The sequence below is a fragment of the Thalassophryne amazonica genome, chromosome 13 (genome assembly GCF_902500255.1).
Source record: "Thalassophryne amazonica chromosome 13, fThaAma1.1, whole genome shotgun sequence".
NCBI lineage: Eukaryota > Metazoa > Chordata > Actinopteri > Batrachoidiformes > Batrachoididae > Thalassophryne > Thalassophryne amazonica.
This window is the reverse complement of record NC_047115.1, coordinates 24,013,057-24,039,207: the sequence shown is the minus strand read 5'-3', so window position 1 is coordinate 24,039,207 and position 26,151 is coordinate 24,013,057. Positions and strand designations below refer to the sequence as shown.

At 42.3% G+C, this 26,151-nt stretch overlaps 2 protein-coding genes across 12 annotated transcripts in view; both read left to right on the top strand.

Annotated features, from left to right (window-relative positions):
* Positions 1 to 10,708, top strand: part of LOC117523985 (pleckstrin homology domain-containing family A member 1-like) — a 37,143-nt gene extending 26,435 nt beyond the window's left edge. For 2 of the 11 annotated variants that reach the window (XM_034185677.1, XM_034185678.1), the window contains exons 8-14: positions 1,986 to 2,054; positions 3,276 to 3,340; positions 3,488 to 3,554; positions 3,726 to 3,815; positions 6,968 to 7,041; positions 8,560 to 8,634; positions 9,701 to 10,031. In XM_034185677.1, coding sequence (XP_034041568.1) covers positions 1,986 to 2,054; positions 3,276 to 3,340; positions 3,488 to 3,554; positions 3,726 to 3,815; positions 6,968 to 7,041; positions 8,560 to 8,634; positions 9,701 to 9,932 — 672 coding nt within the window. In that variant the 3' untranslated portion in view covers positions 9,933 to 10,031. Of the gene's footprint in view, positions 1 to 1,985; positions 2,055 to 3,275; positions 3,341 to 3,487; positions 3,555 to 3,725; positions 3,816 to 6,967; positions 7,042 to 8,559; positions 8,635 to 9,282; positions 9,567 to 9,700 lie in introns of those variants that run through there. The other 9 variants (XM_034185679.1, XM_034185683.1, XM_034185682.1 and 6 more) reach the window with 9 other exon arrangements.
* A 10,834-nt stretch (positions 10,709 to 21,542) lies between these two features.
* LOC117523542 (serine protease HTRA1A-like) overlaps positions 21,543 to 26,151 on the top strand; it is a 98,504-nt gene continuing 93,895 nt past the window's right edge. Inside the window, exon 1 of the mRNA XM_034185107.1 lies at positions 21,543 to 22,005. Coding sequence (XP_034040998.1) covers positions 21,543 to 22,005 — 463 coding nt within the window. The remainder of the gene's footprint in view (positions 22,006 to 26,151) is intronic.

The window sequence follows — 26,151 nt, the reverse complement described above, 5'->3', positions numbered from 1 at the left end:
GAAAAGTTTTATTGCCATATAAGTGAACAAGTGTACAACATTAGGAAATTGCTGCAGTACTTGGTGCTAACATAAAATAAAATAGAGCAGTAAAACAAGTAATATATAATAAAACTTTACACTATAACAATGTTACAGAATGTATGAGCTAAGATAAATAAATGGTGGTGATGGCAACAATCTAGAGTTCTAAAAGTTCTTGTTGATGAGGCTAACAGCAGAGGGGAAAAAACTGTTCTTATGGCGGGAGGTTCTGGTCCGAAGGGACCGTAGCCTCCTGCTTGAGGGAAGGACGTCAAAGAGGCTATATCCAGGGTGAGAAGGATCGGCTCTGATTCGACTTGAACGCCCCAGTGTCCTGGAGGTGTACAGATCCTGAAGAGATGGAAGGTTGCAGCCAGTCACTTTCTCGGCAAGGCTGCCAATGCGCTCTAGTATCTGTATGTCCCTGGTGGTGGCTCCAGCGTACCATACGTTGATGGAGGTGGTGAGGATGGACTCGATGATGGCAGTGTAAAACTGCACCATGATCCTTGCTGGCAGGTTGAATTTCTTCAACTGCCGCAGGAAGTACATCCTCTGCTGGGCCTTCTTGACAACAAAAGTAATGGTGGACTCCCACCTGAGGTCCTGGGTTAGAGTGATTCCCAGGAAACAGAAGGTGTCCACTATGGTGATGGGGGTGTCTGCCAGGGTAATGAAGGGGAGAGGGGCTGTGTTCTTCCTAAAGTCCACAATAATCTCCACTGTCTTCTCGGTGTTCAGCACCAAGTTGTTTTAGCTGCACCAGGACATCAGTCGTTGGACCTCCAGCCTATAGGCGGACTCATCCCCATCAGAGATGAGTCCGATAAGGGTGGTATCATCTGCAAACTTAATAAGCTTGACAGACTGGTGATCAGAGGTGCAGCAGTTGATGTACAGGGAGAAAAGCAGAGGAGAGAGGACACAGCCCTGAGGAGTACCGATACTGGTGGTCCGGGAGTCCGAGACATTCTTCCCCAGCCTCATATGCTGCTTCCTATCCTTTAGGAAGTTGGCAGTCCACCTGCAGGTAGAATCAGGCACGTTCATCTGGGAAAGCATATCTTGGAGAAGATCTGGGAGGATGGTATTGAAGGCAGAGCTGAAGTCCACAAACAGGATTCTAGCGTAGGTTCCCGGGGAGTCCAGATGCTGCAGAATGAAGTGCAATGCGAGATGTATGGCGTCATCCACAGACCTATTGGCTCTGTAAGCAAACTCCAAGGGGTCCAAGAGGGTGGCCGTGAGAGATTTGAGGTCGAACAGAACCAGACGCTCAAATGACTTCATGACTACAGAAGTCAGTGCCACCGGTCTGTAGTCATTGAGTCCAGTGATCCTCGGTTTCTTGGGAACAGGAACAATGATGGAGGTTTTGAAACAGTCAGGCATGTGGCAAGCCTCCAGTGAGGAGTTGAATATGTCTCTAAACGCTGGAGCAAGCTCATTAGTACAGTGTCTGAGTGGCAGGTGAGACACCGTCTGGCCCAGGAGCTTTGCGAGCTTTTACGTTCCTAATGAGGCTACTTGGTTCACCACCTTTTCGCTCTACACCATTGTTTGCTCTGAGGTTCCCAAAAAAACCCCAGTGTTTGGTTGCCATGCCATGCGTTGTGCCACTTGTGCATAATGCTTTTAAGACAAGACCGTAAAACTTGTGTACCAAGTTTTTGGGTGTTTTAAATTAAAGATGTATATTGTAGAATCATTCTGCTCCAGAACCCATGACCCTGAATTGGTGTGAGCGGGTATAGAAAATGGATGGATGGAGTCTGCTCCAGAAAAACAACCAATATTGGTATAACATTCACATGCTGACATTCATGAGTGTATGTAAATGTCTGAACATAACTGTATTTTATGTAATCTAATGAAAACTGGTTACGTTGTTTAATTTAATCACAAATTGTCAGATTTGAAATTTTGCAATTATGTCTTGTCTTGCTTTTCTCTTTGCTCAGATGAGAAACTGGAAACGGCGGTATTTCCTTCTGGAAGAAAATGCGATGAGTTACTTCAAGTCAGATTTGGTAATTCAAGTGAAGACCTTCAAAAAATGCATTTACTATTGAAAAATGTCAATTAGACTTCATCCTCACAATCCAACACGCAGTAACAGCGAACATACACTCAAGTTCTGGCATGTTTTGCCCACAGTTGGTGGAATTCAGGGCCTTCGTTTGACATGTAGCATCATGTCTTTGTCCCCCTTGGTTTTTTTTACACACAAACACACTCTCATACTCAGAATCAGAAGTTTATTGCCATTGCCAGTGAACAGGATTCACAGGCTAGGAATTTGCTTCGGTACAATGGTGCAACATTAAGAAGAGATAAAATGCTAAGATAAAATATAATGTGTCAAAATAAGATAAAATCTAAGATAAAAAAAAAAAGAAATATGAAAGGCTGTGTGCAACAGAGAAACAGAAAAAACAGTGCAGTGGGAGGAGTGCAACTAAAAACCAAAGTACACTGTCTAAAGTGACCCGTGATAAAATGATAAAGTGACAGAGTTAAGCTTAAGGTGACTGAGTTATGAGGAGTTCATGAGTCTAACGGCAGAGGGGAAGAAACTGTTCTTATGGCGGGAGGTTCTGGTCCGGATGGACCGTAGCCTCCTGCCCGAGGGGAGTGCTTGAACAGACCGTGTGCAGGGTGAGAAGGGTCAGCTGTGATCCGACCTGCTCGGCCCAGAGTTCTCGAGACATGTAGGTCGTGGAGAGATGGAAGGCTACAGCCGATCACCTTCTCAGCAGAGGCCACAATGCGCTGCAGTCTGTGTCTGTCCCTGGCTGTGGCCCCGGGGTACCACACCGTGATGGAGGAGCAGAGGATGGACTCGATGATGGCCGTGTAGAACTGCACCATCAGCTGGACAGGCAACTTGGCCTTCTTCAGCTGCCGCAGGAAGTACATCCTCTGCTGGGCCTTCTTGATGAGGGAGCTGATGGTTGACTCCCACTTGAGGTCCTGGGTTATGGTGATACTGTCCTTATGTACGTGTTGTACATTATCCTTGTGCTGGTTTCCCGATTTTTTTTTTTTTTTAAGTTTTTTACGTATTCTGTGAGCTTTAAGTTTCAACATATTTGTGCTGCATCAGACGTTTGGGGCAATAAAGTGATTACTCTGAGGATAAATCATACAGCTTACAGTGAATGAAAACATTTAGCTTGACATTGTGTACTGTTCTAAAGCAAGTGTTTGTTTCAGCTTTGTGTTTTAAACAGCTGTTTTCTTCACTTTAGGAAAAAGAACCTCTGAGAATGATCCCACTAAAGGAAGTTCACAAAGTTCAGGAGTGTAAACAAAGGTAGCAAACAAATTTCAGCCATTTCCCTTTTTGTGTGTGTGTGTGTGTGTGTGTGTGTGTCTGTGCGCATATTTTTTTTTATTGGTTTTCTGACTTTTTTTTTTAAAGGAATTTAGATAAATATAATCTTGTAACATGTTTTTGTTGAAGTGACATTATGATGAGAGACAATCTGTTTGAAGTCGTCACCACAACTAGGACCTTTTACATTCAGGTTGGCTTTTTTTTTTGCCTTGTTTTATCATAGAAAGACTTTGATTAAAAACTACTTCAAACTCTTTTAAAGTTGATTTTACAGACTCTTTTATTCTTCTGTCACTTAATCTGATATCCATGTCAAACTGTCTCACGTTCCTCTTCGTGCCATTTTCCCCATCTCCACTAGGCGGACAGTCCAGAGGAGATGCACAACTGGATAAAAGCTGTGTCTGGGGCCATTGTGGCCCAGCGGGGGCCAGGGAGGTCTGCAGCCACAGTACGTAACATGCATTACAGTACAGCACCGTGTCGTCTGCCAACAGCCATACGGACTGAAGCTTTATGATTAGACCAAGTTGTCTAATCATATGTCCAGCCTGCATCTGAAGTTTAGAGAGTCCTGTTCATACAGGAAGGACAGCAGCTTCAGCCATGACCCAGCCTTGCATGTGCATGATGTAGTAGTGAAGTGAGGAATGATGACCTGAAGTTATTCACACCACTTATAGTGATTGTTATATTCATGTGATGGTTTACTGCTCGTCGTGTGTTGCTCTCACAAGATCTCATGTGGCTACAGAGATGCAGTCAGGTCTGTTAGTTAGTAAGAAATGTTTTTTTATCCCACTCAGTCTCCACACACACAACAGTAGCAGCTTCGACACAAAGGGAACAAACATTAACAATACTAGAACTTGTGGTGTAAAGTTCACAAATGCTTTACTGCATTACTTTGAGAAAACACCCTACAGGCTGAAAGCGTGGCTCTTTTTAAAGATTTGTCATCATTCCCAGTCATTAGTAACATACTCTGATCTCTTGCATGTGATGTGGATTAAAAAAAAAACACAATAGTGTGTTTCAGATGAATTTCTCCTATGTTTGCCCTACAAACCATAAACTAGACTGTGAGTTGATGTCACATAATGTTCTGGAATCAAATCTTCCATTTTGGCAGGAGACACTAGAGTGATTATAAAGGCAAAGATCTCCACCAAATACCAACAATCTGCCATATCTGGATCTGCTGGGTAACATAGAGCCAACTGGAGTTAAAATGATTTGATTTAAAGCTACAGTGTGTTTACTAAAACAAATGGAATGTAGCCTTCATAATGTCTGTTCATTTGTGTGTAATTATCTGCAACAACGAATTGATGTTTCCATAAGTTTAAGATGAGCACTTCATATCTACACGGTAGCATGCCCCCTCATGGAGGCTGCCACCTTGACACAGTATTCCAAAATAGACTTTCTTACTCTGCCATTCAAATTTTCCAGCACAGCTGGAAAAAATTGAAGAAAAGTAAGTCCCTTCGGCTTCTTCCTTGTTTCACTTGAGGTTGCCACAGCAGATCCAAGATGGAAGTACATGTTGATTTAACAAGTTTTATGCCGAGTGTTGTTCCTCACGCAACTCCACATGACATAGAGAATGACCAGGGTGGTCTTGAACCAGGAACCTTCCGCATGGGAAACAAGCGCACTTAACCGCTTGGCCACCAGAAAAGAAATCTGTGGTTGCTTCCCTGTACACAGTCTACTGGCTGCTGGTGCAGGCTAGCAAGTTAATCACTGGGCCAAGCAGGTTTTCGGTACTACTTAAGGGGACTAAACAACACTTCTAATCCAGCCTCAGTGTATCATGACCGACACAAAAATGTGTGGTGACCATCCAAGAGTGGCAGCTCTAGCCAGATAAGGGTCAATGCAAGATTACACAGAGGTCAAAATTTAAAAATTCTCCAGTTATATTGAGAAGTGTACAACCTTAATGGTCTGATCATAAAGATTCCAAAAAGGTATAGTTTGGGCTATCTGTGTCTGAATGTTATGGGGTAAAAATGGCAAATGCATGACAAAGGCCAATTTCAGTTTGTACAGGTGTCAAAAATTAAAGTTGCTCCAATTTTATTACAAAGGGATACATATTATTGCTTGAGCTAATAGGAATAATAAATGGAATAGTTTTGACCATGTTGAAACCTTGGACTCCAAAGTAATGCTGAAATGAGTCCATTTCCATAGATGACATATGTTACTCAGTAATGTTATAATGAAGCACAAGTGATGATGCAAGCTATTTTTTTTAAACCATATTGGCTCAATTAGCATCACTTCCTGACCAGAATTGGAGCAGCCTTAACTTTTGACCAATGTGCAAACTAAAATTGACCTTTGTTATTAGTTTTTGCAGTTTTTACCCCATAACTCCATAACATCCAGACTACACGTTTTTGGAGTCTTTGTGGTCAGATAAATATTATCTCTTTCAGTTACGATTGTAGCGTTTATAAATGTTGACCTCTACCTGGCTGCAGCTACCACCCTGAAATAGTTATCACACCTTTTATTGATAGATCTTTGAATACTGAGGCTGGATTGATGATGGTTTTTCCTCTTGAGTGGTACTGATGAAGTGAAAATTCGCATTGTGCTCATGGACTAAGTTTGAGAACACTCATTTTTGCAAAATAAGGGATCATATGTTGTGCACATCACAAGAGAAGGTAAGGGGACTTGAATCCCAAAGAAGCGAAAACATGAAGGGGAAGCAAAATCTTGACTGGTGATGGCATAATGTAACCTGCAACCTCACCACTAGAGAACACTAAATCCTACACAGTGTGGCTTCAAGTCAAAACAGGTCTGCACTGTTTAAAGTGCAAACCTTTGGCTACCTCGTGCACTGCTAGCTTCCACACATGCATTGAGTCAGACCTGCAGCTATTTGACACGTGCAGAATGAAGCAGGCCAGCTTCCAAACACATCTTTTATTTTGGTGGTGTGTTTTGTGCGTCAGCTTGTTGGCTCAATACACTTGAACCAAGCATGATTCTGTCATATACATTTATCTACTAGTATTTGTTTTACCAGACAGCCTTTTTGACGTTGATCCCGTAACCATGTGCCAGAGCTTGGTGAGGTTCTCACTCCACCCTCTGTGAAATTAAGTGAAGAAGATGAAGAACACTGCATGCTTTAACACCTTCGTATTTTGTTCTACCGCTGTTACAGATGCTTTAAAGTGTTTGTTTCATGGGGCCAGACATCACATCATAATGTTTTTGTACATCAGGAAATGCCATTTTTAACCACCAATCATTGGTTTGATCAGCAGCATGCTGACGTAGTCACGGGCAGCAGGTAAAGAAGAGAGGGATAAACTGGCACTGAGTGCAGAGCAAGAGTGTTCTCTGCCTCCATAGGTCAGGTTTTTTTTAGGTTGAAATCTCAAACCCTGTCTGTTTCTTTGTCATTCCTTCCTTCCTGTGCCTTTGTCTTCCTCTTTGCTCATTTTTCCTTCACCTCCAACTGTACCACTTTTTTCCCCCCTCTCATCTCTGTCACATTCTCTCTACCTCCTCTTCTCCCTGTGGACAGATGGCCCATCTGCTCTAATGCTGCTTTGCACTGTGTATTTGCAGATGCGGCAGGCCAGACGGCTGTCAAACCCCTGTATACAGAGGTATACATCCCGAATCGGGGAGTGCAGCAGCACGTATGTCAGCTCCTCTAAATCCCCCCAAACTATTAAGTTCACTTATTTTATTTTATTTAATACTGTTTCCACTCACTGGCTGGCCGTTTGCAGATGTAGACGTTAACGGAGCAGATCAGATCTGATGGTACATCTGATGCTCCTATTGCTGAGAGCCAAACGCACCCCGAGTATGGCTGTGATAACCCGACGAGCACTCCTCCCTTCTCCCCCTCTTTCTTGCCGCTTCCACTTCTCTTCCCACATTCGCTTTTATTTTTCACCTTCTTTCCCAGTTTCAGCTCAGCACAGCGTTTCAGTTGCCTTTTTATCTCATTTTTAATTTTTTGCATGTGATGACTGACGCAGCGAGCATGTGGCATCTAAAATCAAACACACCACGGGTTACAGATGTACTGATCCCACTTTCTCTGCACAACCCTTTTCAGTAACTCAGAATGCTTGCTGATAGTTTTAGACCCAGTGCAGATTATGAATGAATGAAACTGGGATCTGGATCACCCAATTATGAATCCATGTCTCAAGTATTTCTTCTTGTATTCTGGCAACGGATTGGCATGATGCTGTAAATAAAGTTAGAAGGGGAAGAAGCACAGGTTTCTAACTTGTGGCATTTACTGTATATTTCCCTGTTTGACTGGTAACTAATCTTCTCAATGCCAGAATCAGCAGTAATCCAGTGTTGGCTCAGTGCATTTCTTCTTCAAGGCATTCAAATATTAGAAAGTATTGTCAATAATAGGTTGGTCCAAGTGCACAATGACCCTAAACAGGTACAGTACTTCAATTTGAGAGAGGCAGGTAACTGGGCCCATTGGTGGACTTTGATTGCAAACAACCTCCAATAGCTGGTTAAAAAGAAAACTTGTACACAGTTGACACATCATGGCCTCTGCTGTGGCTGAGAGGAGCCACAACATTTACAAATTAAATCATAGAAAATGCAAAAGACAACAAAAAACACCTGCATCAACTCAGTAAATGGTAGCTGCATTATAAAAGGCCTTGCAAATGGAGAAAATGCTTGCACACATGGAGAACACACAAATATAACCTACGGCACACGGAACAATGTCATTTGAACACATGCCTGTTGCGGATTCACAGAACACATGCAAAACACACACGCTGCAGATATCCACAATACAACAGAAATAACGGCAACACAAAAAGTTTTTGCGCAGTGCGATTTGCCACAGACAGCAGGTTACCTGTTGAATTGATGCAGATGTTTTTCTGTTTGTATTGTATGCATTTGCTAGTGTTGCATTAACTTGAAAGTGTTGTGGCTTCTCTCGGCCACCGTACCTCTCCCTAATCTGACCAGTGGACACGCCTGCTGTGATTGCCTCCACCTTTAAATAAATACCTGGCTTCACCATTATTGGTGCTTTTTGTTGAACAGATTGAATCGTTGTTGGCTAACCCACAGTTGCAGTGCATGATTTACCTGAAGTGTCTTTATTGTGTCTTTTCATGTCTCGTTTTTCTTCCTCTCATGCCCTGTTATCTCTGCAGTCTGCTGCAGCTGTGTACCTGTCTTAGATGTGTGACATCCTGCTTGTCTCTCCTCCTCCCTCCTGTTCGCTGCCTGTATGTTGTTTCTCTCTTTCTCATAGTAAACATGTTACTAAGGCTACAGTTTTTCCAGTTGACTTAGTTTGCAGCTTTGTGTGCTAAACATCCCAACATTGTAATAGCTTTGAAATCTGGACCCGAATGCTGAATCCACACGTCCGCAGTCTGTTGTCACGTTTCTAGTGACCAGCCATCGTTTCCAGTATAAAAGAAAAGCTGATCATCTGTGTGAAGGCTGCTAAAGTTTGATGCACATCCGATTTGGTGTGACGCAGCTTTGAGCCGGTCGGTTCTTCACAGGTGCTTGTCCAGAGAGGTCATGACCTTTGGATACAGCAGTATACATGTGGCTTATCTCAGGATTATAAGACGTTATTGGCATTACAAAGCTGGTTCTCTATTCTCAGTAGTTGGAATATTTTAGGATTTAGTGAGCAGAAGTGTTTTTTGTTTTAAAGCTTGCAGACTTACAAAGCGTCCCTGTGCCGCTGTAATGTCACCTCAGAGATCTTACTGCGTCCTCTGCAGATACTTGGATGTCTTGTTTGTTGATTTTAAAAAAGAAAAAAAAAAAGGTTGACCTAACCAACATTTCATGTTGCAACCTTTTCCTCTCAGCTCCTTTTACTCCCGTCATTGCCTGTTATGTTGTGTGTGTTTCAGAGAGTGAAACTTGATGGTGTGAAGCTGTGAGAAAAAATAAAAAAAAAATATGCCAGCATCCACCCACTGCTTCTTATGGCATTCTGCTCTTCCACCTGTTGAGACTACCAAACTAAAGCCTGCTGACACTACTACCACTACTACTTTTACTGCTACTACTATTACTGCTACTGCTACTACTACCATCATCTACCGCTCTAGCAATGCTTCTTTCTCCAGCATCTACAACTGTTATCAACTACAACCTTCAGTATCATCTCTGCTAAAGCTGCATCAGGCCCCACGTGCTGGTGCCAATTCAACGTCTGTAGCTCTCTTCTCTTTGCACATTCCACGACAACATGACATGTTTCTTTGTGTGATGTCTCCACACCCCTAATAATGTACCGCTTTGTCCTCATGCCACTTTCTCCTGCAGGAACACGGCGGCCGTTCCCCTTTCTACCGCGGTCACGCGAGTCCCACCGTCCCTTGCTCGCCCGTGTCTGCCGTGCCACCATGCTACCCAGACTGGGGGGCAGCTGTCACGAGCAGCACACGCTCGCAGCCTGGCGTGGGACAGCGAGCACTTCATGAGCCTGTTGCCACGACCCAGTCATGGCCATGTGCCACCACGCCTGTCCCTGCAGGAGACGCGCCTGGCAAAGTGACGTGCGTCTCACCTGTGACCACTACCACCATCACCTTCCCCCAGGATTCACTTTGGCGACGTCGGAGCAGCTTTAACCCCCACGTGCCTGAACCGTCCCCAAATCTGGATGATGCCGACCTGCCAGTGAGCGAGGTGTAAGCCGATGACTCAGACTCAGTTTCCATAGTGGCATCGTTCAGGAGGGAGGCGTGCACGCCAGATGTTGCAGTGGCGCACGATGTCACAAATCCACTGTTTGAGATCCTCCCCTTGAAAATCCCGTTAAGCAAAAAGGTGCGTGACCATTGAGCCACACTTGTGTGTGCCAAAGACGACCCGGATTTCACCTGCTGCTCTCCCCGTGTCTGTATTTAAAATGTATTTATTTCCTCAAAGTTGTTGATGCCAGACAAAAAGTAGTTTACCTGCTCTGTGAGGTAACTAGGCGGCTTTATTTTAACCAGCATCAGCACCACATTGTGCTAGTCTGTTTGTGGGACTCAGATTTTCTTTTTTTTTGTTTGTTTTTCAAACCACGATGTGTTAAACTCAGTAAGGGAGGTTTTTAAGGGTACAAGCTGTTTCCTAGTTAGTTGAAAGGAGTGCTCAAACTCAGGACTGGCTTTTCCTCACCACTCTAATCTTTACTAAAATTTGAACTTCTTACTATTAAAGCACTGGGTTTTTTTGTTGTCCAGTGTCAAGGATATAGGTAAAATGAAAACTGTATTCCAGCGGAAGTTGCTGTTTCATTGATGGATGAAGCAAAAATATCTGTATGTAAAGTTTCTCTGCTGAATGTTTGACACCTTCTGTTTGAGGCACAGATTTCCAGTTCTTTGATTTCAACACCTCTTTGGTCTGATGTATTTGGGCAGATGATTACTGTGTTCAGCCACATAATGGAGTTCCTAAGCCAGTGTCACATGGGATAACACAACACAAAATTCAACCAAATTGATAGGAAATCTGGTTGGGACAGTCCATGTGATGAGGTTCCATTGTGGAGATTTGGGTTCAACACCCCAAATTCATTGTCATGTCAGCTCTGCTCACATGAAAGAAAGATGCTCAAGTACACGTTACTACGAAGTTCTTATAGCTGGGAACAGTGGTTCCCAGCCTCTGGTGAGGACTTGTACCTACAAAAGGCCGAGTTAGCCTGTAGGCACTCATGTGCTCACGTCCTCCAAAATAGCTCATTTATTTATTTTTGCTTATGCAGGTCATGGTGGCAGCAGAATAAGCAGCTCATCCCACACTTTTCTATCCTTGGTCAAGTCCTCCAACCTTCCTGGGCAATTACAAGGTGATCCCAAGCCATCTGTGTGATATAATCTCTCTCCAGCGTGTCCTGGGTCTTCCTTGACGCCTCCTCTATTGTAATTCTTACAAAATATTTTAGGGGAGCTATAATGTTAATTCCACCTACTGCCAATCTTTTCTTTTTGGTTCATCTGAAGAAATGTTAATTTTGACAACCTCAGAGCAAGTAAACTGTCACCTCAGCTAAAAGTGTGTTCCAGGACTCCAGGTTGGGAACCAGGGTCTTGGAACATGCTTTTCCAACTCAGCCGCCTGTCATTCGTAATGTCCATAGGCCGATCAGCTAGAAATTGGTCGCACCATGTGTTCAAGGTGTCTGCTGTTTCCCCACACGTAAAAAACGGATCGTCGTCTTGTTGCTCATTAACGTGTGCTCGCGTGTGGAAAGCACCCAACACCAACAGACACTTCTCTGCCATGTGAGCTTGAAGGACCTTAAAGTTGACTGTTCTAGACTAAAACAGAGTTATAAGCAGACGGTTCTGTAGTAGCTATAAATCAAGTAACTGAAGTCTACACAGCAGAAATTTACAAGCCATCAACAAGGGTTCAATTCATTTCTTTACGTCCCAAATCACTTGCTTAGAAACTGACATTGCTGTGTGTCAAACACCACATTGTGGAGAAGCACTTGCAACACTGGAAAACTAACTGCAAAGTTGTACATAAGCAGCAAAAATGCGCATACCTAATTTTACATTTTATATTAAAATTTATAACAATGGGGGCCACATGATAAAAGATTAGCTTTGCGCTGTGATACAGGCGCTAATTATAGGCTGACAGCGAGGTAGCTGAAGATGTATTTGTTTATACGTCAGCGTACTCTACGGATACCATGTAAATATTTTGAGTCATGGAGAAAAAAAAGGTTCACACTTTCATTGCATGTTTGTTTCAATGATTCCTGAAAAATGGTCTTTTTGTTTGTGTGTGTTTCTAAATTAGAGTTGCGTGTAGGTTTGTGTGTAGATTTATTTTTATATGCTTTTTAGATATTTCTCGGTTCTTGCTCCTTGTACCTGCGGTGCAGCTCCTTGTGGTTTTATTTAAAAACAAAAGTCTGACTATAATTCAGCGACACGATATACACTAATTTCTTTATTTTAACAAACTCAAGCTATTTCATCCATTCTGTCTGGTGTCATTGGTTGGAGTTGTCTCTATTTATTCTGTGGATGACTTGAAAGAAATAAACACACTGAAAATATTGTGCCTTTTTCATGTTTATCTCTTGAGGGCAGCAGAACAGAGTTTGTGGAGGTAAAATTAAAGTGTTGAAAGAAGGAAATTCAGCACTTCATGGTTTTACAGTTTAAGCACTAAAGACTCCCTCTTGTGGTGAGAGAGAAACTTTACCTTGGTTTCTTTCTGTCAGCATGTGACTCCAAAGCAGTTTTTGACTGTACATGTGTGTGCAGTTTTTAATCCTTCATCCTAAACAAGGTGCTCGTTAAAGCCTTGTTAGATTTGACACACTGTATCGATATTGTCTTCTGGTTGCTAGTGCAGGCTAGCAAGTTTGAGAATCCTTGCTTTGTGAAATTGATTAATTCCCCCATCGCCGAAGAAGAAAAAATGTGGAGGACAACAAAATTGACTGGTGATTGCAACCACACAACTAGATGACAGTAATCCTACATACTGTAGCTTTAAAGAGGCTTCAAGGTTTTAGAGGGCCTGTAGAAAGAGATCCTGTACTGTGGATTCTGCTCAGGACACCATATAAAGTTTTTCTAAAACTAACGGGATGGTTTCAAAACGTACTGGTCCACTTGTTCATCAGTATCAACTGTTGCTGCACAGCCATCGAGGCAGGACCAAAACAGAAGTTAATTTGATGTGACTGCTAATCCGACTGAAGTTAGGGTGACATCAGCTGGTTGCTCACACAAACAAAATAATTTAAGATGGCGTAATACACTCTAAAATTGCTGTATTTATAATTTTTTCCCCCCTAATTTTGTAAAGGTTAGCAAGGGGTAAACACTTAAATTTTAAAATGCTGTTTTTATGACCAGATACTACCTCCGAGGTGAACACGGTCACAAATCCACACAACCCCACAGAAAGCACCTTTCTCTCGCTCTCTCTCTCTCTCTCCCTTCCACATTTACTGATTTCTAAAATGCTTTCATCAGCCTTAGTGGAAATCATTGAAGCTTTGAGTAATCTAGGTAACAGTCCAACAAAAACTCGTGTAGAAAAAAAAAGTCAGGGAGAACCCCCCCCCCCCCCCCCCCCCCCACACACACACACACAAAATTTCATGTATGACGACAATTTGTCGTGTGGTCTTGCCTCATGATGTATTTCAACTCTTTAGGCTAATGACGAAGAACCTTTTGTTGTGAATTTATCTGGCTCTGGTGACCCCCTCTCTGGAGCAAAGAGACCACACAGATTTCTGTTGTTTAGATGTGGTTGGAAAGGGTGGTCCTTATAACTTGGGTTTTAATCTGCATATTTTCCCACAATTTCTTGCCCTACGTTCTTGATTCCTCATCCTCTATGCAATCGTAGAATGTTATCCAGGAATTCTGCAGAGATTCATTACTAGTGAATCTACTAATCATATGTGCTAACATCAGTAGCTGATCTGGCTGGAGGGGGGGGGGGTTGCATTCACCCCAGCCACTGATCTAAAGTGTGATTAAAATATGGAAAAGGTCTTGCACAAACCAAGGCTGATTAATGAATGCTGCTGTAAGTAGAATCAAAAGATTTCCCATGTTTACAATAAAAAATGTAGTAAAAACAGTGACTAGTCAGTATTGAGCTTCCCTGATTGCCTTAAAATGCAGGAAAGAAGCTGTAGATTTTTCAATATTATATATTAAATATTTTAAATATTATATAGTCCCCATATCTTTGTGCACCTCTCTAATTGCTGGTTTGGATATCAAGGGTTGTGTTGCCTTGAGACCAGGCACACCATCAGGGGTCTCGACCCTGAACTGGCTCCATTCTCTCAGCAGCAATGCATGGGGGGAATTCATCCAACAACCACATTTGAACCAAAATCCATTAAAACATGACGCTGTAATGAATCACAGTGTTGGAACACTTTATGACACTGATTCATCTGTTTGCTGGACTGTTTCACTTCACACAGCGGGGATCTGAAGTGAACAGGGTGTCGTTTGCTGGTACGTGATGAAATGTCAGTCTGGTGTTGAAAAGTACTGAAATAATTTGACCACAGTGAGATTTAAAAATGTAGCGTGAACCGTTATTAAGCAGCCCGTCTTTAATTCACACTTGTGATTTATGGACCCTCTGGCTCCTGCATGACTGTAACCCCTTACAGCATAATGAAAGACTGAATGATGCACGCATGCAATTTTCCAATTAAAACAAATTTTAGTGTTATTTACACAGAGTATGTGAAAGTGCCGCATTAACACTAAATCCCATATTTCAAATAATGTTTTCATCTGCTGGTTTTCCTCAAAGTTTGTGCTGATGCCAGCGGTGAGTAATTTATCAAGGGACCAACAAAAACTCAGTCCTGCTGCAGGATGTCTGCTGAGCTTTGCGACACACTAAACAACCTTCTACTGCTTTTTCTTTCTTTTTTATTTCAATGCTGATCGAACACCAAACGAGCAAGCACATGCACAGTTTAAGGTCTAATTGCTTTTCTGCTAGCTGTTAATTCTGACCTTGATGGCCTGCAGTGCTGCAGCACTTTCCTAACAGCTCATTAAAGGATCAACATTGCATAAAGTACAGAGCTGAAACTTTTAAAATGCTGAAAGCATTCTGTTAATTTAATATAAGCTTGTTTGCTTGATGCTCTGTTTTTTATTCCTCTGACGAAACAGAAGTCACTGGAGGTGTATTCCTAATCTGCTATGTGTCCTTCCATCCATCTGACTGGCATTTTAGTAGGAGTGTCATGGATCATGGTTTGAATCGGATAATGGACGTTTGGTGTGAAATTCTGCCGGAATGGAGTGTGTGGATGCATGAGCACAGCCACTAAGTTTGTCAGAATGTCTATGCTTCTATATACAGGTAAACGCCGTTAACTCTCGCAAGTTGGGGTCCACGAAATCGACCTGTGATTTAGCTGAAAGCGAGAGTTAATGAAGACTAGTGCAGTGCCCATAGGAAGTATGTATTCCTATAGAAAAGTGGGAGCTCGCGCGTGAGAATGTTCCGCCAGTAATGACTTCAAAATAAAGGTTTTGAAAATGAATCCCAAAACTTTTCATAATAAAGAATGCACATCATTGTACCATGCACAAGCCATATCTGAAAGCTGAGGCTGATCTGACAGAGATCTGCAAGCTACATGCACACACACGTATCTTGCTTTATAGATACAACCCCTGGCAAAAATTATGGACTCACCGGCCTTGGAGGATGTTCATTCAGTTGTTTAATTTTGTAGAAAAAAAATCAGATCACAGACATGACACAAAACTAAAGTCATTTCAAATGGCAACTTTCTGGCTTTAAGAAACACTATAAGAAATCAGGAAAAAAAAATTGTGGCAGTCAGTAACGGTTACTTTTTTTAGACCAAGCAGAGGGGAAAAAAATATGGAATCACTCAATTCTGAGGAAAAAATTATGGAATCACCCTGTAAATTTTCATCCCCAAAACTAACACCTGCATCATATCAGATCTGCTCATTAGTCTGCATCTAAAAAGGAGTGAACACACCTTGGAGAGCTGTTGCACCAAATGGACTGACATGAATCATGGCTCCAACACGAGATATGTCAATTGCAACAAAGGAGAGGATTATCAAACTCTTAAAAGAGAGTAAATCATCACGCAATGCTGCAAAAGATGTTGGTTGTTCACAGTCAGCTGTGTCTAAACTCTGGACCAAATACAAACATGAGAAGCTTGTTAAAGGCAAACATACTGGTAGACCAAGGAAGACATCAAAGCGTCAAGACAGAAAACTTAAAGCAATATGTCTCAAAAATCGAAAAATGCACAACAAAACAAATGTGGAACGAATGGGAGGAAACTGGAGTCAACGTCTGTGACTGAACTGTAAGAAACCGCCTAATGGAAATGGGATTTACATACAGAAAAGCTAAACGAAAGCCATCATTAACACCTAAACAGAAAAAAAAGGTTACAATGGGCTAAGGAAAAGCAATCATGGACTGTGGATGACTGGATGAAAGTCATATTCAGTGATGAATCTGGAATCTGCATTGGGCAAGGTGATGATGCTGGAACTTTTGTTTGGTGCCGTTCCAGTGAGATTTATAAAGATGACTGCCTGAAGAGAACATGTAAATTTCCACAGTCATTGATGATATGGGGTTGCATGTCAGGTAAAGGCACTGGGGAGATGGCTGTCATTACATCATCAATAAATGCACAAGTTTACATTGATATTTTTGACAATTGAAAGGATGTTTGGGGATGATGAAATCATTTTTCAAGATGATAATGCATCTTGCCATAGAGCAAAAACTGCGAAAACATTCCTTGCAAGAAGACACGTAGGGTCAATGTCGTGGCATAGGGTCAATATCAACGAGCAGATCTGATTTCATGCAGGTGTTAGTTTTGAGGATGAAAATTTACAGGGTGATTCCATAATTTTTTCCTCAGAATTGAGTGATTCCATATTTTTTTTCCTCTGTTTGGTTTAAAAAAGTAACCGTTACTGACTGCCATAATATTTTTTTCTTGATTTCTTATAGTGTTTCTTAAAGCCAGAAAGTTGCCATTTGAAATGACTTTAGTTTTGTGTCATGTCTGTGATCTGCTTTTTTTTTTACAAAATTAAACAACTGAATGAACATCCTCCGAGGCCGGTGATTCCATAATTTTTGCCAGGGGTTGTATAACAGCTTGCAGTCTCTGAGGCATGGACTTAATGAGTGACAAACAGTACTCTTCATCAATTTGGCTCCAACTTTCTCTGATTGCTGTTGCCAGATCAGCTTTGCAGGTTGGAGCCTTGTCATGGACCATTTTCTTCAACTTCCACCAAAGATTTTCAATTGGATTAAGATCCTGACTATTTGCAGGCCATGACATTGACCCTATGTGTCTTTTTGCAAGGAATGTTTTCACAGTTTTTGCTCTATGGCAAGATGCATTATCATCTTGAAAAATGATTTCATCATCCCCAAACATCCTTTCAATTGATGGGATAAGAAAAGTGTCCAAAATATCAATGTAAACTTGTGCATTTATTGATGATGTAATGACAGCCATCTCTCCAGTGCCTTTACCTGACATGCAGCCCCATATCATCAATGACTGTGGAAATTTACATGTTCTCTTCAGGCAGTCATCTTTATAAATCTCATTGGAACGGCACCAAACAAAAGTTCCAGCATCATCACCTTGCCCAATGCAGATTCGAGATTCATCACTGAATATGACTTTCATCCAGTCATCCACAGTCCACGATTGCTTTTCCTTAGCCCATTGTAACCTTGTTTTTTTCTGTTTAGGTGTTAATAATGGCTTTCGTTTAGCTTTTCTGTATGTAAATCCCATTTCCTTTAGGCGGTTTCTTACAGGTCTGTCACAGACATTGACTCCAGTTTCCTCCCATTCGTTCCTCATTTGTTGTGCATTTTCGATTTTTGAGACATATTGCTTTAAGTTTTCTGCCTTGACGCTTTGATGTCTTCCTTGGTCTACCAGTATGTTTGCCTTTAACAACCTTCCCATGTTTGTATTTGGTCCAGAGTTTAGACACAGCTGACTGTGAACAACCAACATCTTTTGCAACATTGCGTGATGATTTACCCTCTTTTAAGAGTTTGATAATCCTCTCCTTTGTTTCAATTGACATCTCTCGTGTTGGAGCCATGATTCATGTCAGTCCACTTGGTGCAACAGCTCTCCAAGGTGTGATCACTCCTTTTTAGATGCAGACTAACAAGCAGATCTGATTTGATGCAGGTGTTAGTTTGGGGATGAAAATTTACAGGGTGATTCCATAATTTATTATTCAGAATTGAGTGAGTCCATATTTTTTTCCCTCTGCTTGGTCTAAAAAAGTAACTGTTACTGACTGCCACAATTATTTTTCCTGATTTCTTATAGTGTTTCTTAAAGCCAGAAAGTTGCCATTTGAAATGACTTTAGTTTTGTGTCATGTCTGTGATCTGCTTTTTTTCTACAAAATTAAACAACTGAATGAATATCCTCCGAGGCCGGTGATACCATAATTTTTGCCAGGGGTTGTAGATGAGCAAAAAAAATCTTCTTAACTTGCCATATTGCAATAGTTATGACCATTTGAAGCGTGATTCCTTCCTGGATGGTGCTGATTTCTTCATCTGGAGTGGATTCAGAATCTTCTTTGTCTTCGGGCTGTTGCACTTCAGCAATGAGGGCTTCGTCAGTGCAGATGATTCTGGACAATTCAAAGTTTTTTTGTTTACAGATGTGGATGTGACCTTCCTCTTTAGATCCTTCCCATGACCGGACATGATGGCCAATTGTGCACTTGAAAACTTGCTTGCTTTAACAACCGAACTTGCTTGCTTGAAAATCTTTGTAGAACCTGCTGCAGAGACTACACGCTTCTATTACAATGAAAGAATGATCTGATTTGGTTCAGATTGGGCCAAAATTTATACACACTCCCGCCCCTTGTGCCCGAGGCCCGTGCCTGCCCCTTGCGTGTGGGGCGAATTTATACTCGCACCTGCCCCTTTGAAAAATGGTTAAATTAGATGAAAATGAGTTTTATGAGTTAACAGGGTTCACCTGTATTACAATAAAATGTCTGATTTAATCACAAATAAAAGATAAATCGCAAATAACTCACCTGTTTGAGTGCCAGATGTTATGTGCAAATGTAGTATTGAAAGCTCTCAAATTGATGTCATTGGTGTGCGACTGCTACCCAAGCACACTGATGACATTGCCATGGGTACGAAGCAGAGGAAAACATTAAAACTCAATGTTTTGCTTTTTATGATGTGTTAGGGTCACAAAATTTGTTTTAGGGTGCATATTTATTTAACTTTAATGAAAAAACCTTAGGGTGGGTAGGAGGTGGGTGCTCAAAAGGGGCGTTCCAACATGTGGGTACAGTAAGTCGCAGTTTGGATCAGAAAAAAAGCATCCCTGTGGTCCTGAATGAAAACAAGGTGTCCAGTGTTTTGCATAAAATTTTAAAATAAATTTGTTGTGTGTTGGGGGGTGTGGCTGGATATTTTGGTGTTCTTTTCTTTTCTTTGCTCTCCAGGTGGCATGAGAGCTGATTTGTCTGTGGAGAAGGTGCTGGCTGAAGAATCTTTCACCCTCATCAACATCATGTGCAGCACCTGTGAATGGTGCTCACATGCAACCTTAAAGACTTTCAGCTGAAGCAGATAATTGGATGGCGTTCTGCATTTAAGTCGTGTGTGATTCAAGCAGAACCGCCGGGAACTCGACCTTGTGATGTTCGTTTGTGAGACGCTGAGGACCGCGCCTGGGTTTGACACATCGAGCCCGTGAAGCAAGGAAGGGTGAGGACACATGCTGTCAGCACACATTAAAGGTGATTAAGTGTTTGACTAATTGTGGATAGTAACTTGGTATTTTGTTATGCAGTATACTTGAATTGTGATGAGAATTGTGCTGCTTGCTTCTCACTGCTGTGGCATGCGGATAAGTGATCCTCCACCTGTTGTGAGAGAGCTGCTCATTTACGTAAAGCTTAAAATACAGACCTGCATGTGTTGCTGATAGTGTGTGTCTTTTTGAAGGATATTAGTTATAACTGCTGACTTACCTCTTCTATGCTTCACAGAGAGTCGGTTTGTCGTGTCCACCTGGGGGGTGTTTGGCGGTGGTAGTGGGTCCAGGAGCGCCGGGCTTCGATCCTTTTGGGCGCTGGAGAGCGTGCCAGCCTTCACTCCACCAGAGGGATGCTATTTTGGTTTTTACACTTTGTTGTGCACTAGCGGGTGAATAAATACATTGTTTTTGTTATTGGAACCGCTTTCTGGTTATTTTTAGCGCTGGGTTCCGTCTGACGCAGGTCCGCTTCTCAACCCGCGTCGACACATAACAAAATTAGTTATATTAAATTGCTATTTGAACAGTGTTGGTGAACAAAAAAGGCCTTTGTCAAAATCATGAAAAGTAAACGAAAAATGGAGCAAAGCTGTTATAAGTATAACTTCAAATTCTTTGTTAAAATGATCTCTACATTGTCTGGTGAGAGGCTAGAAACACAATTTTATCTGACCCTTTTGGGATAAATACATTTTTTCTACCCACTGACTCATATTCATTCAGATCAGTGGTCCCACTGAGCAGATGCTCATAAGGAGTCTGGAATACTCATTTTCTGGAGTTTTGGACTTTCAGCCAGCTCGGCTGCGCACTCACTTTGAGCACCACGCTCAGTTCAGTGGGCTCACAGCGGCACAGGAAGAGGTGACTGACACTTTGTCCTCAACTCCTGGTGGTGGTGAGAGATCTTTTCCATGTTTGGACAGACACATGCTGAGCCTGCAGCAAACTGACTCTAGAGGAGCATGAGGTGTTTTTAACAGGCTGCCTATCCTCGACTCTTGATGCGATTTCACTGCAGTTGCATTGAAATTGATGCAGTTATGACTTAAAAAAAAGTCTTCATGACATGTTCACATTTTGCAGAATGGCAGATGACTGAAGAAAACAAGAGGAATCTGTAGTTGTATATGCCGTCTACTGGCTGCTGGTGGAGATGAACCCATTTGAGAACCTGCATTTTTGTCAAATGGAGGATTATACATACTGCTTATCACAAGAGAAGGCAAGGGAGGACAAATCCCCATCACCACAGAAGCAAAAATGTGAAGGGAAACAAAATCACAGCTGGTGACAGCATAATGCACTCTGCAACCTCACCAGTAGATGTCACTAAATCCTACACACAGTAGCTTTTCAATTGATCTATCAATTAATTTTATTTATGAAGACCAAAACATGTTTTTACTGAGTAACAGCAGGTGCGTCAAAATATCTATACAAAATTGTGCCTATGGTTGAAATAATTACACTATTTTGAAAAATGTCAAAAACCAAATATTTAAACGTTTTGTTTTGTTTTATTTTTAATCATATTGTATTTACTGGACGGAACACAAACAGACCAATCAGCAGGTTGGCAGTAAATTGCTTGTTGGCGCGGCGCCAGTGCAAACGTAAAGGCGCGTAATTGGCTGCGCGGTGACTTTGGTTTAAAGTGACTCCCCTCCTTCAGCGTTCCCGAGCTCTCTCATCCCGTAGCGCTGCACGCGGAGAGCAGACTGCCGCCGCTCTCTTCTTAAAACAAACAAACAAACAAACAAACCAACAACAACATTCATTTTAAAGATGTTTTGCCTTTTGCTGTTGTGCGTAATCGTCGCCTTTGCGTCCGTGCCGGTGGACGCGCAGATCTCCGGCCGGTTTGTTGTCGGATGTCCCGCGCGCTGCGACAAGACTATGTGTCCTCGGATCCCAGCGGACTGCCCGGCGGGTCAAGCCCTCGACGCGTGCCGCTGCTGCCCGGTGTGCGCGTCCGGCGAGGGGGAAGCGTGCGGCGGCAGCGGGAAGCTCGGGGACCCGGTGTGCGCGGAGGGGCTGGAGTGCTCGGTGACCGGGGGGCTGGCCTACACCGTCACGGTCAGGAGGAGAAGTAAGAGTGGGATCTGCGTGTGTAAAGCCACCGAGCCGGTGTGTGGAAGCGACGGAGTGTCCTACCGGAACATCTGCGAGCTGAAGCGGGTCAGCCACCGGGCGCAAAGGCTGCAGCAGCCGCCTGTGGTCCTCATCCAGCGGGGAGCCTGTGGGAAAGGTAAGACTCACACCTCACACACACGTAAATCTGACAAATCACAGCAATTCCACCTGGAATCTGGATTATAATAATAACAAGTAATATGCGCAGTTTATGTATTTATTCCCACTTGTAAAACTGTAGATGAGTCAGTTGTGCAACTACAGCTTTTCTCAGCAATAACTCAGTAACACTAGATGTGATGATGGTCTTGTAACTCATCAAATGAGCAGAACACATAAATGTGATGATGTGATCAGTTTGTTCATTTTGATGCATCACATCATTTACTGTGTATCAACTCTTTCCAAACTTAAGAACACTTTGAAATGTGCATCTCTGCGTGTGGGGGGCCTGAGTGTTTTCAACTACAGGTCAGATAAATGAAAAATAACAAAACAATGCTGGCATTAGGATTGGGTTCCTCCTTTCTAAGCATTTTATTACAGATATCTGTGGTAATATGGTTTGTTGTGTTAATTGTCGGTTAACTGTCTGAACCAATCATCTAAGAAGTCTGTGCTCCAGTATTTCCTTTGAGTGTAATTTATGTTTATGTTAACGCGTTAGCAGGTACCGTAGTTTAGCTCCACAGTAACTACAGAGGCAGTAATCTGGTCATAATATTTACAAAGTGGTTACAGTCACGGCAGCCATAACCCTAAATCTTCATCCTACGCTTACGGCAGCCGCCGTAATTGATGTTCCGCGAGACTGTGCTTGTTTGCTAGCTCCTCGTTAGCATAGTGGTAATTATCTCCGCCTGTCATGCGCAAGACTGAAGTCTGAATCTCCGATGGGGTGAACAAGATTTTTTGTTTTTTCACTCCCTTCATATCAAACATTTCTTGTTTCAGTTATTTCTTTGGTTCATGTATCTGTGAAAGATTTGGGTTATTTAACTATTAGGGTTAGGATGTCACTTCACTGCTGTAATAATACTTAGTTACCAACAATATCCTCAGTGTAATTTTTAATATCTCACCCAAGCCAGCCATCAAGAAAACCATTGCCAAGTTAACAAGATATGGTTTGATTAACTGTAAAGCCTGAACCAACGTTGGCCTGTTTGGTAACTCTGTCAGGGTGGCCCCAGGCTCCACCTCTTTAACCACTTATGGGGTGGCTGTTAAAGTATTTATAGCCACAGTGGTCGCCAATTTACTTAACAATATAGAGGAACAAATGTAAATATTTTGTGCAAATGTATTTTAAATATGTTCATAAGGAGCCAGTGACCCAAACCATCAGCGCCCCAAATTTGGTGTATACAGGATCAAAACCGTTGATTTTCTCGCATCACACATGCACATATTTTTTTTTCATCTTTTTATTTGATATCTAAGTCTCCAAACCTGTCACCTGACCACAGTCATAATTTCAACCAATCATTTGCTTTCACTGTACAACAGAGAGGATCTGAAATTGAGTGTTTGCGAAGTTGCACCTCAGCCGATTAAAGAGTTCTGCACTTTGTAAAAGTAGTGAGTCTACTTCCTGCTGTTCGGCTCACATTAATTCATTATAAATACATGTGCTACTTTGGTTAAATAACTCAAACTTAACTAAGTTTGAGATGATTTTCAAAAAACAGAAGAGCATCTTGTGAATTGCGTCCTTTGGTGGATTACAATGGATGAAATGAAGAAAATCACATGAATATGTGGCAAGGAAACAAAACTCCATGTTTATTGAAAAGAACAATTTTTCACGCTTTTATTGGACATATGGAAACCATTATTGGCAGTGATAGAATTGTTTTATATGCACAAATGTGTTTCTGTTTTATTATACTTATTATTGCATTAGATTGCAAAGCATCATTTTGTCTTTTAGTGGTTTAAACTTAAACTGTACCTTTTTTGTTTTCTTCTCCAAATCTTTTTCATTGTGAGGTAATAATATAATAAGGGCTACAGGAAGCTGACATTTGACCTCAATGACCTTGATCTTCACCCAAATGATTGACTTGTGGCTGACCTTCCCATGGAAATAATGTGCCACATGTGGTCCAAATCGGGTTGAAAACCAAATTGCTTGATCCTTTGTCCTAATGAATTCACAAAGGACATTTTTTTTTTTTTTTTTTTGGTCCTCGTCATTGACGTGCCAACTTTGGACCAGGACCAGGGACGAGTCTGTCAGCAAGTAGACAGACAGACATGACATGATTATGATCTCAGTGATTGACCTTTGGCATATTTGACCCTGCTGGCCAATTCTGGAGCCCACCTCAATGTGTGTGCCAAGCTGAGTAGGTTAGTTTTTGGCCTTTGATCCCAGTGACTTTAACTGTCACCTAACCTAACTCTTTAAGGGTAATTCCCTGTTATACCTGCATCCACATGCCAGTTTTTGTGAAAATTGGCCAAAGCAAACAGACAAATATTTTTCAAATTATCATACGAGGTCTGTGAGCAAACTATCCGACCTTTTTATTTTTTTAAAAAACTATATGGATTTGAATCATGTGCGCTTGCATCAGACAAGCTTGAATCTTCGTGCGCATGCGTGAGTTTTTTCACGCCTGTCAGTTGCGTCATTCGCCTGTGGGCAGGCTTTGAGTGAGCAGTTGTCCACCCCCCTCGTTGGATTTTTATTGTTTAGGAATGGTGGAGCGACTGCCGCTTTGTTCCATGAAAATATTTTCAGAAACTCTGCCAGACAGCCAGATGGAAACCATTTGGAAGATTCACATGGCTTTCGGTGAAGATTCTATCGGTATCACATGGCTTAAGGACCATTAAAACTGGATTAAAAACGGCCCACGGCGGCGGAGGGCGCACCACGCCCCGAGCGGCCATCGACAGGCTGGAACGAGCAGATCACTTCCAAATTTAAGGCTCTGTTGATGCAGGACGTCGTGTGACTAGCAGAGAAGTTTCAGAAGAGGTCGGGATCAGCACTTCATCGGCACATTCCACTGTTAAAGGAGATTTTGTAATGAAAGATGTGCGGACGGATTCGCGCGTCACGACGCAGCCGCTCATGGCGCGGGACAAACACCTCCGTGTTGGAAACCATTCGTAAGATTCAGATGGCTTTCGGTGGCTTTTCAGTTGAGTGAGTATCCAAGAAATTGTTTAACAGCTGGGCATGTTCCAACTTGTCCTGTGAGACTTCCAACACGGAGGTGTTGTTTGTCCCGCGCCATGAGCGGCTGCGTCATGACGCGCGAATCCGTCCGCACGTCTTTCATTACAAAATCTCCTTTAACAGTGGAATGTGCCGATAAAGTGCTGATCCCGACCTCTTCTGAAACTTCTCTGCTAGTCACACGATGTCCTGCATCAACAGAGCCTTAAATTTGGAAGTGATTTGCTTGTTCCAGCCTGTCGATGGCCGCTCGGGGCGCGATGCGCCCTCCGCCGCTGTGGGCCGTTTTTAATCCAGTTTTAATGGTCCTTAATCCATGTGATACCGATAAAATCTTCACCGAAAGCCATTTTAATCTTCCAAATGGTTTCCATCTGGCTGTCTGGCAGAGTTTCTGAAAAAATTTTCATGGAACAAAGCGGCAGTCACTCCGCCATTCCTAAATAATAAAAATCCGACGAGGGGGGTGGACCAGTGCTCACTCAAAGCCTGCCTACAGGCGAATTACGCAACCGACAGGCGTGAAAAAACTCACGCATGCGCACAAAGGTTCAAGCTTGTCTGATGCAAGCGCACATGATTAAAATCCATATAGTTTCTGAAAAAAATAAAAAGGTCGGATACTTTTCTAACAGACCTCGTATGGTAAGATGCTAGACAATATTTTTTATTATTATCTATATTATAATAGCCAATGTGTATCTTAGATCACGGAGAAACTGGGAAGAGCTGACATTTGCCGTTTGGTATGCTTATGTATTTTAGGTCAAGGATGAACACTGCAAAAACAGAAAGTTAACAGGACTAATATTTTTGAAGAAATTAGCGATATTAGCTAACAACAGTGAGCAATGGACATTGTTGCTTTATGGATGTGCTGAGGGAGGACATGCAGGTAGTTGGTGTGCCAGAGGACAGGGTGAGATGGAAACGATTGATCTGCTGTGGCGACCCTTAACGGGAGCAGCCGAAAGAAGTTTAGTTAAGTGTCATGTTGCCGTTACCATGAGTGAGAAGGATACTGCATTTGATGTCTTCTGCCACCATGTCTGTTTGTGTGTGAGTAAA